Source organism: Anguilla rostrata, chromosome 1, assembly GCF_018555375.3.
Source record: "Anguilla rostrata isolate EN2019 chromosome 1, ASM1855537v3, whole genome shotgun sequence".
Lineage (NCBI taxonomy): Eukaryota > Metazoa > Chordata > Actinopteri > Anguilliformes > Anguillidae > Anguilla > Anguilla rostrata.
Window position 1 is genome coordinate 62,043,098 of NC_057933.1, and position 13,044 is coordinate 62,056,141.

Below are 13,044 nucleotides of genomic sequence, written 5' to 3' on the forward strand. Positions count from 1 at the left end.
ATATACTTCACTATCTCAAGTGACTTTGTGGAAACTGGGCTATCATTTCTGTGGGATCTCTGTATCAGAAGATAAATTATGCTCTGAAAGTTCCGAGAGGTAGCAGATGATGGGCAGATTGTGCTCTGAAAGTTCATTCTCTGCCCATCATCTGCTACCTCTCTCCATTTTCTTTTCTTAATTCCTTTTGATTTACTCACTCTACACCCACCTTTCTTCCATTAAAATGCAGAGAATTAGTGTACTCCTGTCCCTCTGTATTTTTATGTTGTCTTCCCTACAGTCCAGGCAAGGATAAGTCCAAGCGTGCCCAGAAGTGCCCGCCAGAATTTATGCCAATTTTCACTTTTCAGCTACTCTCTGTGAAGTTAAAACAGTGGCTAAAGGTTTGATGTGACCTCATGTGTTTCTCTCTTGAAACCATCCCATCATGCTCTACAACGTTGCTTGATTCTCCTGTTGCAGGTGACAATGGCAGACCGGGCCGCAGCGGAGAGGGCCTGCAAGGACCCCAACCCCATTATCGATGGCAGGAAGGCCAACGTGAATCTGGCCTACCTAGGGGCCAAACCCCGGGTGATGCAGCCAGGTAAGGGTGCGACCTCACTGCTGGAAGGTCAAGATTCAAATGTATTTTAATGGGTGATCTGGGTTGCATGCAGTAATGACAGCCATGTTGGTCTTCTGCACACATTGGGCAATATAGATATACTTAGATCCTCGGCATATGACAGATGACCGCGGTCCAACTGCAGCTTACAGGAGTTAGTGGTTTTAAAAGTTGACTTCATAGCTGGTGGTAGTATTTCTGGACCAAAATGGTACTCGTATACCAGAAATTCATGGTCTGTGTGATATGAGCTGAGACTGCTGAACATTTAAATTCCCATAAACTTTGCCACAGTTTGTGACCTTAGGCTTTTTTTTTGTGGAATAGAGGGGAAGGTGTTATTCTGTGGAAAGTCATTTGTTAAAATCCCTATGTACAGCAGTAATGTTTTTACATAGTTTTATATTTCCACCCAATGGGCACAACTTGCATATTTATAATAATTTAAATCAGGGTTATATGCTGAATGAATCCATTCAAAAGATACCTGACGGCTTAAACTTTTGGTAATATTCCCTGTGCAAGAAAAATAGTGTATTCAGAAAATTGTTCCTGTGTAATATGGCCAATCAGTTAACTTACAGTTACATATCATATCTGGTCTGTTGTCGTAATAACATACCTGTGTGTACAGCTGTTTTTGGCTATATTAGCCCTTCTTTTTTGAAACATGAAATGTGGAGAACATATAATGAAGTCAATAAGCTATTGGACAGTGACACAATTTTTGTTGTTCAGGCTTTGTGCTCCAGTTCATTGGATTGGAAATGAAATTATTAATATGAGGTTCAAGTGCAGACTGTCAGCTTTAATTTGTGGATATTTACTTCACATTAGATGTACCATGTTGCAATGTCAGCCCTTGTTATACAAACTCTTATGGGTAGATGAGACTAGTATTAACCTGTACCAAAGTGATGGAAAGAGAAAAGTGTGGAGAAAAAATGAACTGCTGAAAACATGGTGGTGGTGACTGCTGACGATAGCAGCAGGATGAATTCTGAAGAATACAGAAACTTCTGCTCAGATCCAATCAAATGTCTCAAAACTCATTGGACAGTGCTTCACCTTGCAGCCGGACAATGACCCCAAACACACTGCTAAAGCACCCAAGGAGTTTTTCAGGGTCAAATATTTTCTTAACTGTCCAAGTCAGTCACCAGACCTGAATCCAGTTGAACAGCCATTTCACTTGCTGAAGACAAGATTCCCCAAAAAAATCCCCTGAAACAAACAAACTGAAGGTGGCTGCAGTACAGGTCTGGATTCATCAGCAGGGGAAATACCCAGCATCTGGTGATATCTGTGGGTCAGAGACTTCAGGCAATCATCAACCAAATATGATGGCTTTATTTAAGATTGATAATTTGTCCTATTACATTTGGTCCCTTACATTTGGGGGGCTATGTATAAAAAGGTCTGTAATTCCTACATAGATAACTGGATATGGATGCATAGCCTTAAATTGAAGCTGACAGTCTGCACTTTATCTTTAAATTCATTGTTTCATGTCAAATCCACTGCACTAGAGTGCAGAGACAAAACAATAAAGCTGCCATTATTCAAATATTTACACATTGCACTGTATGTCCATTTAGATGTGTAACTGACTATATTTGATGTAATCCAATATAAGGTACTAAGGTATTCATGTTTGTATATTACAAGTGATAACATCACAATTTAAAATGTGCATTGAATTTATGGGGATTTAACATTATTTGCAGGTTAATTTAGTGGGAAAACCAAATAATCTTATGGAAGTTTATACATTTCCTTATAGGGATTGTATAATTTCTGTAGTTTTTTTGTAGTTTTGTTTTACTGTATTTTTTTCGGACTGACCAAGACAGCTTTTTCATGCAAAGAAGGGTATTTTTTATATTTGACAACCTTCTGGGGTTTGCAATGGCTGGTATACAGGCATTCAGGAGTTTGTGGTTTACAGCAAGAAAATACAATTGTAGTAATATCTGATGAATAGTTGACCCACATTGTATGAAATTTATCTCACATATTTTGTCTCCCCTGTATTGCAAATTGTTTTAGGTTGATTTCTGCTTTATGTAGTATCTTATGAATTCTCTTTTTTTGCTCAGAGCTTGGCTAATTCATGTGAATGTTTAATAGACCCTTTGAAAATCTGTTATCTGGTGTGTTTCATTCCAGGCTTCTCATTCGGAGTTCCTCAGATCCACCCTGCATTCATCCAAAGGCCTTATGGGTGAGTGATGCAACATCAACACCTACTTTGATTCATTATGTATTAGAAGAGATGGTTTTATCATTATGCTGTACAGTGCAGTATTTGGTGTATTAGTGTATGCAAGGGTATGATACTGGTGAGTTTATCTACCTTGTATTGGAAGGCCACATGTTGGATGGGGTAATAAAATTGGCTCTGTTACCCAACCCCCATCATTCTCCATGGCAGTCTACATTATTCTCACTCTCAACATAATGATTCATGTAATACAATTGTTTCACTTTCCTGTGTGTAGTTTCATTTAACGTGTTACTTATTCAGTGCTAGCAGAATCATAATCTTTGATTTAAATTTAAAGTTTTTTGCAGTCTTGTTTTTAACGGAAGAATTGTTATTTAGATATGGAGCACAGAAAAAAAAAGAAAACATGATTTTAGATTTGACATGGATTCACAGATTATAGATATGAATGAGTTATAGATATAGTGGATAAAGAATTATGCATTTCAACTGCGATGTCCACTTCTATCATGAACCAAAGAACATTAATACCCTGACATTTATACCAGTTGCTGAAAGAAAGACATTGCATTAACAGCTTTGTTCATGGGTCATAATGAAGAAATCAGTTTTTTCCATTTAATGTAACATTAAAAAAAGATTCAAGAATTTAAATTTGTATCTTACTTTCTCTTGAGGATTGAATTAATTTTACTTCTCCGAATTTATTAATTTTATTTGAAATGAATTAATTAAACATGGAAAGAAAGAAATTAACCTCACACTTGAAATACCCAGTATTGTATTCTTGCATATGGATCTACAAATATGTTTGCACAGTGTGCTGCATTGAGAAGATTTTTAGCTTGTTAGATTATTTAAGTATTTGTTATTTTCTCTCATATTAACACGTATTTATGTCTTTGTTCGATACTGAGATTTCTGCATTGGAGTAGAAATGGCTTAACAGTAGAAATAAATATATTGTGCCTGTATCATAAGATGTTTGTTTTGTTTCTGTTTTTACATGAGTCCCAGAATTAAAGATGATGCCCTTTCTTATGTTTCTTCACTTCACTGTTGAGTTAACAGGTGTGAGTGTGCGTGTGTTTTTGTTTTGTTTTTTTTATTTTGTTTGTTTTGTATCGCTCGTCTTCATGATGACAGATGACGTTTTGTCTGCAGATCTTCCAGCTTGACTCAATGTTATTTATTTCTTTCTGATCTGACAGGGCCGATAACGGTTAGGATAACTGGTGGGGTGACTTGATGGTTTGAGGAATAGCAGAATCTGCTTTGCACACAACAGAAAGTCTTACCAGTAGAGTCAAGCACACACAAACAAGCTCAAATGGTGATTAGCTGCATGTATGTTGAACTTCCTTTGTTGTTGGTTTTGTTTTTTGAATAGACAATAGAGCGGTGTGTGCTTTTGTATCGTTATGAAGTGATGTGGATAGCTAAACTGTGTGCTTTTATTTATTTAATGGGGGGAATATTTTGGATTGAAGATTTTTTGGGGGTGTTCTTTTTCGGTTTTGGTGAGGAGTGTTAACTTTGCCATGGGGTGCAAAGGGTGTTTTATTTATTTTAATTTGATTTGATGCTTTTGTGCTGTAGCTTGATTTTTTTTTTTTTTTTAGTTAACAAGATATTTGTATGTTTTGTTGTTGCTGGGGTGATTGCCACGTTTGCGTGTGATTTTGATTTACCCCCTTCCCCCCCACCCCCAAAACAAAACAACTCATGGCTTGCATGTTGCAGTTTCTCTTTCCTTTTTGGGTTATTTTATTGCTCTTTTTGACTGTTGTTTTTCTCCTCATATTAACCTTGTGCTTCACTCTCACCTCCATTAAAGGAGATTCTTATCCGCTCTTTGGGCTCCTCTCTCTCTGTCTCTCTCTGTTTCTCTCTCTGTCTCTCTCTATCTCTCTCTCTCTCTCTCAGATGAAAGTATCTCTTTTTGTCCCTCCTTCTCTGTCGCTTGGTGAATATCATCCTCCCTGGCAGATCTGTGGTCCGTGTTGGACTCGGTGCTGTTTGTCAGTCAGACACGAGGGTTATAAAGTGCAGAAAGAGAGCTGGACGATGCAATGTGTGGCCTGTAATGTACACACTAAAGCTGTCACATGCTTTTACCTCCTCCGTAGGGTGGAAGGGGCTGATACATTTTAGGAAAAACATGGGGGATGGAAGAGTAAAGAGGGGATTTTTGGTTTGGGGGTGGGTTAGAGGAAATGTAGAAGATGAGGTGCGAGAGAGAGAGAAAGAGCGAGAGAGATGAAGAGGTGGTTGTAGCACAGTGGAATAGGGATGGTGTGGGGGCAGGGTGATAGAGCAGGCCCTCTCTGCTGGAACAATGCAGAGTATTAATGTGACTGAGCCTAAGCAGGGCCTGGGGATGTGTCCACAGGGTGGAATATTTTTCACTCTCACAGTTTTGTTTGCTTCTCTTCTTCGTTCCATTTGAATTCCTTCGGTACACCTACTGTTGATGTTACTGTTTTTCCCCTTCATGTTATAGCCTTTTTCGGCACACAAGCACAAACAAATAATTCAAGATGCCACAGCCTGTTACCGGCTTTCATCGCACGGGTCCTCGACACTAAAGCACAATTGGCCCTATTGTGCCAAACAAAGCTGGCAGTGCTGATTGGGCAGTTGTGTAAAGGCCAAAGTCAGCTAGCAGTGTTGCTGCACAAACGGTAGCCAGCACTTTATAAACAGGCGGAACATGCCAGCGGTGATGTATTTAAAGTGCGGATAGATGTGCAAATGGCACAGAAGTGAAAACGCAGAAGGTCAGTGTGGCAGCTGTCGTAATGTGCTAACCGGGCCGCGCGTCTCATATTTTCACTCGCAAACTGAGGCTCGTCCAGCGGCCCTGAATAATGGATTATTCTGACATGACAACAGGTGGGCAGTAAAGCATGCGCCAGGCATGTGGCGGCTCTGTCCCCGCGGTTATCCCTGTATCTGCGTGATTTACAAAGCACCTTTATTTAGCCCTGAACTTTGTGGAAAACGGAATGTACAGGGGTCAGGCCAGAGAAAACGTGTTTATATTTGAGCTACAATCCACAGGGCCTGGGAGAGCGAGCGGCAGCAGGCCGGTATTTTTAACCTGGCATAAAAAGTCTGCCTGGCACCTAGAGGGTAAGGTTTCTGTTTTGGGGACACACAATCCCCCACTGTCAGAGACGGGGCCAGGGACTCCCAGAATGAGGTTGTAGTGCGTGCTAGTGAGTCAGTCTGTCATAAGGAACATGGCAGACTACCTTTTTGTTATTATTAACTTGGTAGACATGGAGAGCTAATTCCAAAAAACAAGCACCACAAAGTATTGAGGTTTCTTTCTGAAATTGTTATAAGAAATGGTATAAGTAATAAGCACTGTATACTGAAATACTCATAACGGCAGCACAGCAGTAGATGTTAGTGATAATGTGAGTATTGTCGTTATAATTGTTAAAATGACAAATTTATAATTATAATTTAAGTTTAATCAGTAATGAGAGTGGAAAGAAGCTCCAGAGAGGTCTGTGTGCTCTGAAAAAAGACAGTTTGTGGATAGTTAGCCGCTGGGGCATCAGAGCTGGAGAGAGAAGCATTGAGACAGGAGGAAGGGAAGTGTAGAAAGATACTGGGTTCCAGGGTGAATAAGTGAATAGAGGAGGAGAGAGAGAGGACAGAGAGGGGATTTCCACCTCTCATAGGCAGTGTCTTGTGGACGGGAACATTCCGCTCAGTTCGTCCTTATACAGCTGCTGGAAGTCCTTCTGGGATGACGGTGCAAGCAAAAAATAGCCTCCCCCAGCCCCTACTGTCAGTCACAGACTAAGCAGGGGGCAGGGAGGGGGGCTGTGTGTTTATGTGTGCGTGTGCATGTGTGTGCTTGTTTGTGTTTGTGTGTGTGTGTGTGTGCTTGTTTGCATTTGTATGTGTGTGTGTGCTTGTTTGCGTTTGTGTGTGTGTGTGTGTGTGTGTGTCTGTGAGCGTGTCTGTATGTCTGTTTGTGTGTGTGTTGTCTGTGTGCGCGTGTGTCTGTATGTCTGTATGTGTTTGTGTGTGCGTGTGCGCGTGTGTATGTGTGTGTGTGTCTGTATGTATGTGTGTGTGTGTGTCTGTTGTATGCATGTGTACCTGTATGTCTGTTTGTGTGTGTGCTTGTTTGCGTGTGTGTGTGTGTGTGTGTGTGTCTGTGAGCGTGTCTGTATGTCTATTTGTGTGTGTGTGTTGTGTGTGCGTGTGTATGTCTGTGTGTGTCTGTATGTCTGTTTGTATGTGTGTGTGTCTTTTGTATGCATATGTGTACCTGTATGTCTGTTTGTGTATATGTGTCTGTAGTATGCATATGTGTGCAGGCTGAAGGGGTTTAGGGTACAAAATTGCTAGTGCCTGGATGCAAGAGCCAGTTCCCCTCCTCTCCACTCCACTTGTGTTCTTATGTCCTGTATTTAATTTTATCTGTCTGCAGGGAAAACACTGCTATATTAAAATAAAGTACGTCAAATTGGTTATGAGGAAAAAGATGTTACAAAGTGCAAATCAAGTCTTGCTGTCCAGACGCTTGCAGACAAGCAAGCATTCATAAATTTAATCCATTTTCAAGTGGGACTGGTTAAGGAGGGGAACTTGTTCCTAACTGAACTTGTGCCTGAGGGCGATTTGTGGTCTGATAATCGCAGGGAAACCTCATCTAGCTTTAGTTGTCATAGCTCAGTTTTTGTGTGTTTAAGAATCTCTGTTTAACTGTGTTTGAGTGCCTGTGTGTGTGTGTGTGTGTATGTGGGTGTTGTGGCAGGTACACCGTTTGTTTGTTGTGTTGAAGTGTTGTGTGGTTAACCCGTGTTGTGACTGTAACACTTTTCTGTGACAGCAACAGGAGTGTGTGTGTGGGGAGGGAGGAGCTTTCTTGTCTAAATGCATCTTTGTAAGATGTTGCAGAAGCTTCTTTGACTTCAGAGTGAGCCCTGCACTGCAGTTTTTTTTTTTTTTGGGGGGGGGGGATTTCTTATTTTAATGAGTGGTTATGCTGTGTTGATGACACTTTGGACTGTTGGTTTTGTGACGCCTGTGTTTGTATTTCTATCATTATTTTATTTGGGTTTTTATTGGGGAGGGGTGGAGTTGCAGAGATGTGACTACATAATTGAGTGCTGAGTCTCCAAACTAAGTAGGGTTGCCATAATGGAATTCTCTCAGATGCTGTTTTTCTCTCCTGTAGCAGCAAAATGACCTTCCTCCCCCCCCCCCCCCCCCATTTTCTAATCACCTGTGCATTTTTCAGTGGTGAGACTTTGCATATAAAATTCTTTATTAAAAAAGAAAAAATCCCATTACAAAATGCTAATTATTTCCGTTGTCAATATGTGGAACCAGGTAGATGTGCAAAAACACGTAAATAGCTTTATCTAATTGCCACTGGTAAGAGTTGGCTATATCTATATGGAAGATATGTGAATATATTTTAAGAAACTTTTATCATTTATCTATTACATTTTGAACTGCTTTAATAATTATTAAAATGATTTTATTTTGAGGTCAGTTTGATTTGAACTTTTAACTCTAAAATTATTATTATTTTTAGTAGTGGTAGTATTTATAAATCAAAAATGCTAAAACTTCGGAAATTCAGTCATATACATAGTATCAGAAACTAGCCTTTTTTTAAACTATAATACACATAACCAGATAATTGGCCACAGTGTTTCACAAATGAGTATTATTAGAATAATTTAGACAAAAACAGTTAGTTAGTGAAAGACTCAGAGAGCCAGTTCAGACTCTAAAGAGACTCGGGGCCTAATCATGTATGTAGTGAATAGCAGAAATGTGACACTGTGGTTCCTCCCTCTCTTTGTCCCAGGCTGCTTACTTAATCAAAACACCCTAAATCTCTCTGCCATCCGGCTGCAGGCTCTTTGCCGGCCATTCCTACCCCCACCGGCCCCCGCACTCTGACAAAACTGTTTTTGAAAACTGTCCAGCTGTCAAAACGACAGTGCCCGCACAATGCACCCACACGCCTCTGAGCAGACCCATGCCCCGGGGGGGGGGGGGGGGGGGGGAACCAGTAAAGAGTCATGTGAAGGTGCGCAGCTGACCCCCAAACCGTAGGACTCCACCGACGCTGCAAACTGCAGCCATGTTTAGATCAGGACTACGACCTCCACTAGCCAATCAGGAATCGCTGGCCTGAAAAATGGGCTCTCAGCACTGAGGTTCAGATATGGAGTTGTTGAATTAAATTAATTAATTTGCTGCTTTAGCATTCTGTCTAGCTGGGTCTCTTTAAACCACCTCTGAATTTCCTGAGTTCCTGTTCATGTTCTCACCACAAACCAGATCAAAACTACAAGAGTATATCTATTTTATCTTTTTTTTTTAAACGGTAGCTTTTGAAACCTTAAATATGAATGGGAAGAGCTCCAGAGAATGTGTAGCCGTATTTGAGTTTATGTGCAGCACACCTAGAACAGGCAGTCTTTCTTTTCTTTGGCCATTTCACTAATTTTTGGTCTTTTGCTGTGTCTCCCACACACCCGTGTTAGCCAATCATCAGCTTCCTATTTTAAGGAAACTTCCTGCATTTTTCAAGTAACCAATGTGATGTAACCAGAAACAAACTAAGCATTTTTAAAATTGATTTCAAATATTGGCTCAATTAAATACACAATGATTGTTTTTAAAAAAAACAAAAACCTGTAGTGACAACCAGCGGAATTTTCAAAAAATGGACATCTGTTATGGCAACCCTATGCATCTAATAACAACTACATTGAGTTTTTATTGGTGTTTCTCATTGCGTTAATGAATGGTGTATCTCTAGAGATTGACCGCTGTGGGGTCTTTGTGATTTTGGGGAGGGAGGAGGTCTTTGGTGATGGTGACTGACCCCCGGTGTGCTGTTCTTGTCCCTCAGGATCCCCGCGCACTACGTGTACCCGCAGGCCTTTGTGCAGCCCAGTGTGGTGATCCCGCACGTTCAGCCCACTGCCGCTGCGGCCGCGGCCGCCAGCTCTCCCTACATCGACTACACCGGCGCGGCCTACGCTCAGTACTCCGCCGCCGCCACGGCCGCCGCCGCCGCCGCGTACGAGCAGTACCCGTACGCCGCCTCGCCCGCCGCCGCCGGCTACGTGGCCACGGCCGGCTACGGCTACGCTGTCCAGCAGCCCCTGGCGGGCGCCGCCCCCGGCTCCGCCGCCGCCGCCGCTGCCTTCGGCCAGTACCAGCCCCAGCAGCTGCAGGCCGACCGCATGCAATAGCGTCTGCTCCACCAACCGCGCGCGAGAGGGCGGGGAGGCAGACACGCCCACCAGACACTGAGCAGAGGGAGATGGGATGGGGAGTGGTGGAATATGGGTTGTGGGGTGAAAGCAAGGGAGGTGGGGATGGGGGAGGGATTAAGGTTTTAGGGGTTGGACCGGGGGAGGAGTTAACATGAGGGAGGTGGGACATGCAGGTGAGGCCGATGGCTGGTGGTTGGTTGGTTGGTGATAGTGAGATTGTAATTCCTTGGCTTTCCAACTTGCAGTGATTCTACCAAAGAAGAGAGAACCTTTTTTAAATCAGCATAGCAGTATGAGGAAAGAGATTAATATTTACTTATTTACCATTTACTATTAGTAAATTAGTACTATTTACTATTATTATTATTATTATTATTATTATTACTATTGTTGTTTTAGTTCTATTTAAATTTATTTGTATTTATTGAAGAAAACCTACTTAAAACTGGTAGTACAGTAGGCAATACCTTAATCCCACTATTGTTACAGTGAATAATTTAGGAGACAGTTTCCTTTGATGAGCATATAGTAGAGGTGTCCTGGTGTGTTTTCTTTCTGAAACCCCTTTAATCATATTTATTGTCATTTTACAAATCTTTTTGTACTGTCTTGACAAGTGCATTTTTCCAATGATCAGGTATTTTACAGTGAGTTTAAAAACCTCTGCAGATCAGGGAATTGTAGAAATAAGTATGATGAAAAGACAGAAAGCAGTCGTTGTTTATATCACACATAAGGACTACCTTTCATCTTCCGAATGCTGAATGTCCCTCTCTATTACTTTTATCTTGACCTATGCAAAGCAAGCAAATAAAAGCAAAAAAGAACTAGAAGAATTATCGCAGGAGAGAGCTGAAGGAAGTGTTTCAGATGTAGTCTGTACACAGGGCATCAAACAAAGGCACCCGCAAAGACAAAAGGATTCAGACACAAGCGAGCGTAGAATACAAACACACAACTCCAGTTTTACGTCTCTCTCTCTCTCACACCTGCACACGCGCACGGGAAGAGCAGCGAAGGGCACGGTTCTGTCCTTTCAGCTTTGGGTGTGCGGGATCAGATGGGAGCCACTCTCCGGACAATTGGTGACGCGCACAGAGCGCTCTGGAAAGGATGCGCTGCTCGCGCCCCTTTGATGAGTTGTCACATGTTAATCCCCCTACCCCGTCCGTTTGGGAACGAAACCCCAACTGCTGGCGTCAGCATTTTCAATTCTGTCCCGGATCAGGGGCTGGAGACGGAGCAGGAGCACCTCCAGCCACAACAGAGACCTTTTCAGTCTGTGAGTCGAACCTGTCCATCGGTCCGTTTGAGTATTATTTTCCTCACTGAAACACAGGGGAATGGATCGAACTGGTGGACAGAGAGAGAGGGAGGCAATGTGAAGCTTTGATTAGTATGTGGTTCTTATCGTGCCTTATAATATTTGTAAAGCTATTTAAGATAACAGATATTTATTTTGAAAGTTTGACTATGTTGAGCACTAAGGAAAGGGACTTAGTGACGGTACTGTATAAATTAAAATGATGTTTTCATCTCATGGCATATAAGTTATTAAGTAGATTTTAGTTTGTAGCATTAACATAATCAACCAAAAATGATGACTAGGATTTATTTAAGATACAAATCTGTATGTGCACTGTACAAATATATATTTTTTTCCTTTTTGAATTTTAGAATATGACATTAAATATTTTTTAGTTTATTGCCTTTTCTATGAAACATTTTAAGTGCAGACCTGTTCTTTATTAGACGGGGAACAGCATTGCAGCAGCAGCGACTGAGCGAAATGCTGGTTCATAAATTAGAATGTATCGTCTTTGCCTAGTTTGGATAGCTGTGCTTTTACTGTAATTTTCATCAGATGAACTATTTTACACTATTGGGAATTTTTTATACTTGAACTATTTCTTACAAGGGAAAATATGAAAAAAAACATGACATAACTTTTTAAGAAAGATTTTCATTGTCACTGGATTATGTTATGTAAAGTGTTTGGACAAATGGTGAGAAAGACGTGTTATTTGCTATTTAAATGCAAAGGTCCTGTCGATTTTAATATGTAAGATTTAAGAATTTCAAATCTGTGTACTCTAAGCAATAAAATAAAGTTATAAATCTATATACATATCAGAGTATTGCTTTGTTCATTTATATGTACAGTACTGAGAAAAACTATTTTCCCCCTTCCTGATTCCCTCTATTTTTGCATATTTGTCATACTGAATGGTTTCAGATCTTTAGAAAAAATGTTATATCAGACAAAGGGAACCTGAGTAAACAGAAAACAAAAGTTATTTAATTTATTTAATGAAATAAGATTTTGAAACACTCATATCACCCATGCAAAAAAAGTAATTGCCCCCTTAACAGCAAGCAAACATCTATAATTTAGTATCAGTCTTTCACATTGCTGTGGAGGAATCTTAGCACACTCTTCTTGGCAGAACTAATTTGATTCAGACAAATTGGTACATTTTGGAGCATGAACTGTTTGTTTCAGGTTTTGCCACTGCATCTCTTTTGGGTTCACGTCAATACTTTGACTAGGCTGCTCCAAAACTTCAATTTTGTTTCTTTTCATCCATTCAGATTTGTTTTGTGTTTTGGATCACTATGTTTCTGCATAACCCAATTACCCTTCAGCTTCGGCTCACATACAGACGACCGGACATTCTCCTTAAGAATGTTCTTGTGCACAGCAGAATTCATCCTTTCAATAATTATTGTTTCAATAATGGCAAGTCTCAAGGCAGCAGCACCACACCATCACATTACCCCCACCATGTTTAACTGTTACTGTGAAATGCTGTATTTGCTTTATGCCAGATGTAATGGGGCCTGTGTCTTCCGAAATGTTCCACTGTTGACTCATCTGTCCATAGAACATTATCCCAAAAAGCATGGGGCTCATCCAGGTGTTTTTTTGCAAA

General features: G+C 40.8%; 1 protein-coding gene across 1 annotated transcript in view; it reads left to right on the forward strand.

Moving 5' to 3' along the window:
* The window catches only part of LOC135261435 (RNA-binding protein 24), a 13,465-nt gene extending 1,232 nt beyond the window's left edge, over window positions 1–12,233 (forward strand). Inside the window, exons 2-4 of the mRNA XM_064347735.1 lie at window positions 466–589; window positions 2,780–2,834; window positions 9,742–12,233. Of these exons, the coding sequence (XP_064203805.1) occupies window positions 466–589; window positions 2,780–2,834; window positions 9,742–10,087 (525 nt within the window). The 3' untranslated portion in view covers window positions 10,088–12,233. The remainder of the gene's footprint in view (window positions 1–465; window positions 590–2,779; window positions 2,835–9,741) is intronic.
* Window positions 12,234–13,044: the final 811 nt, after the last annotated feature.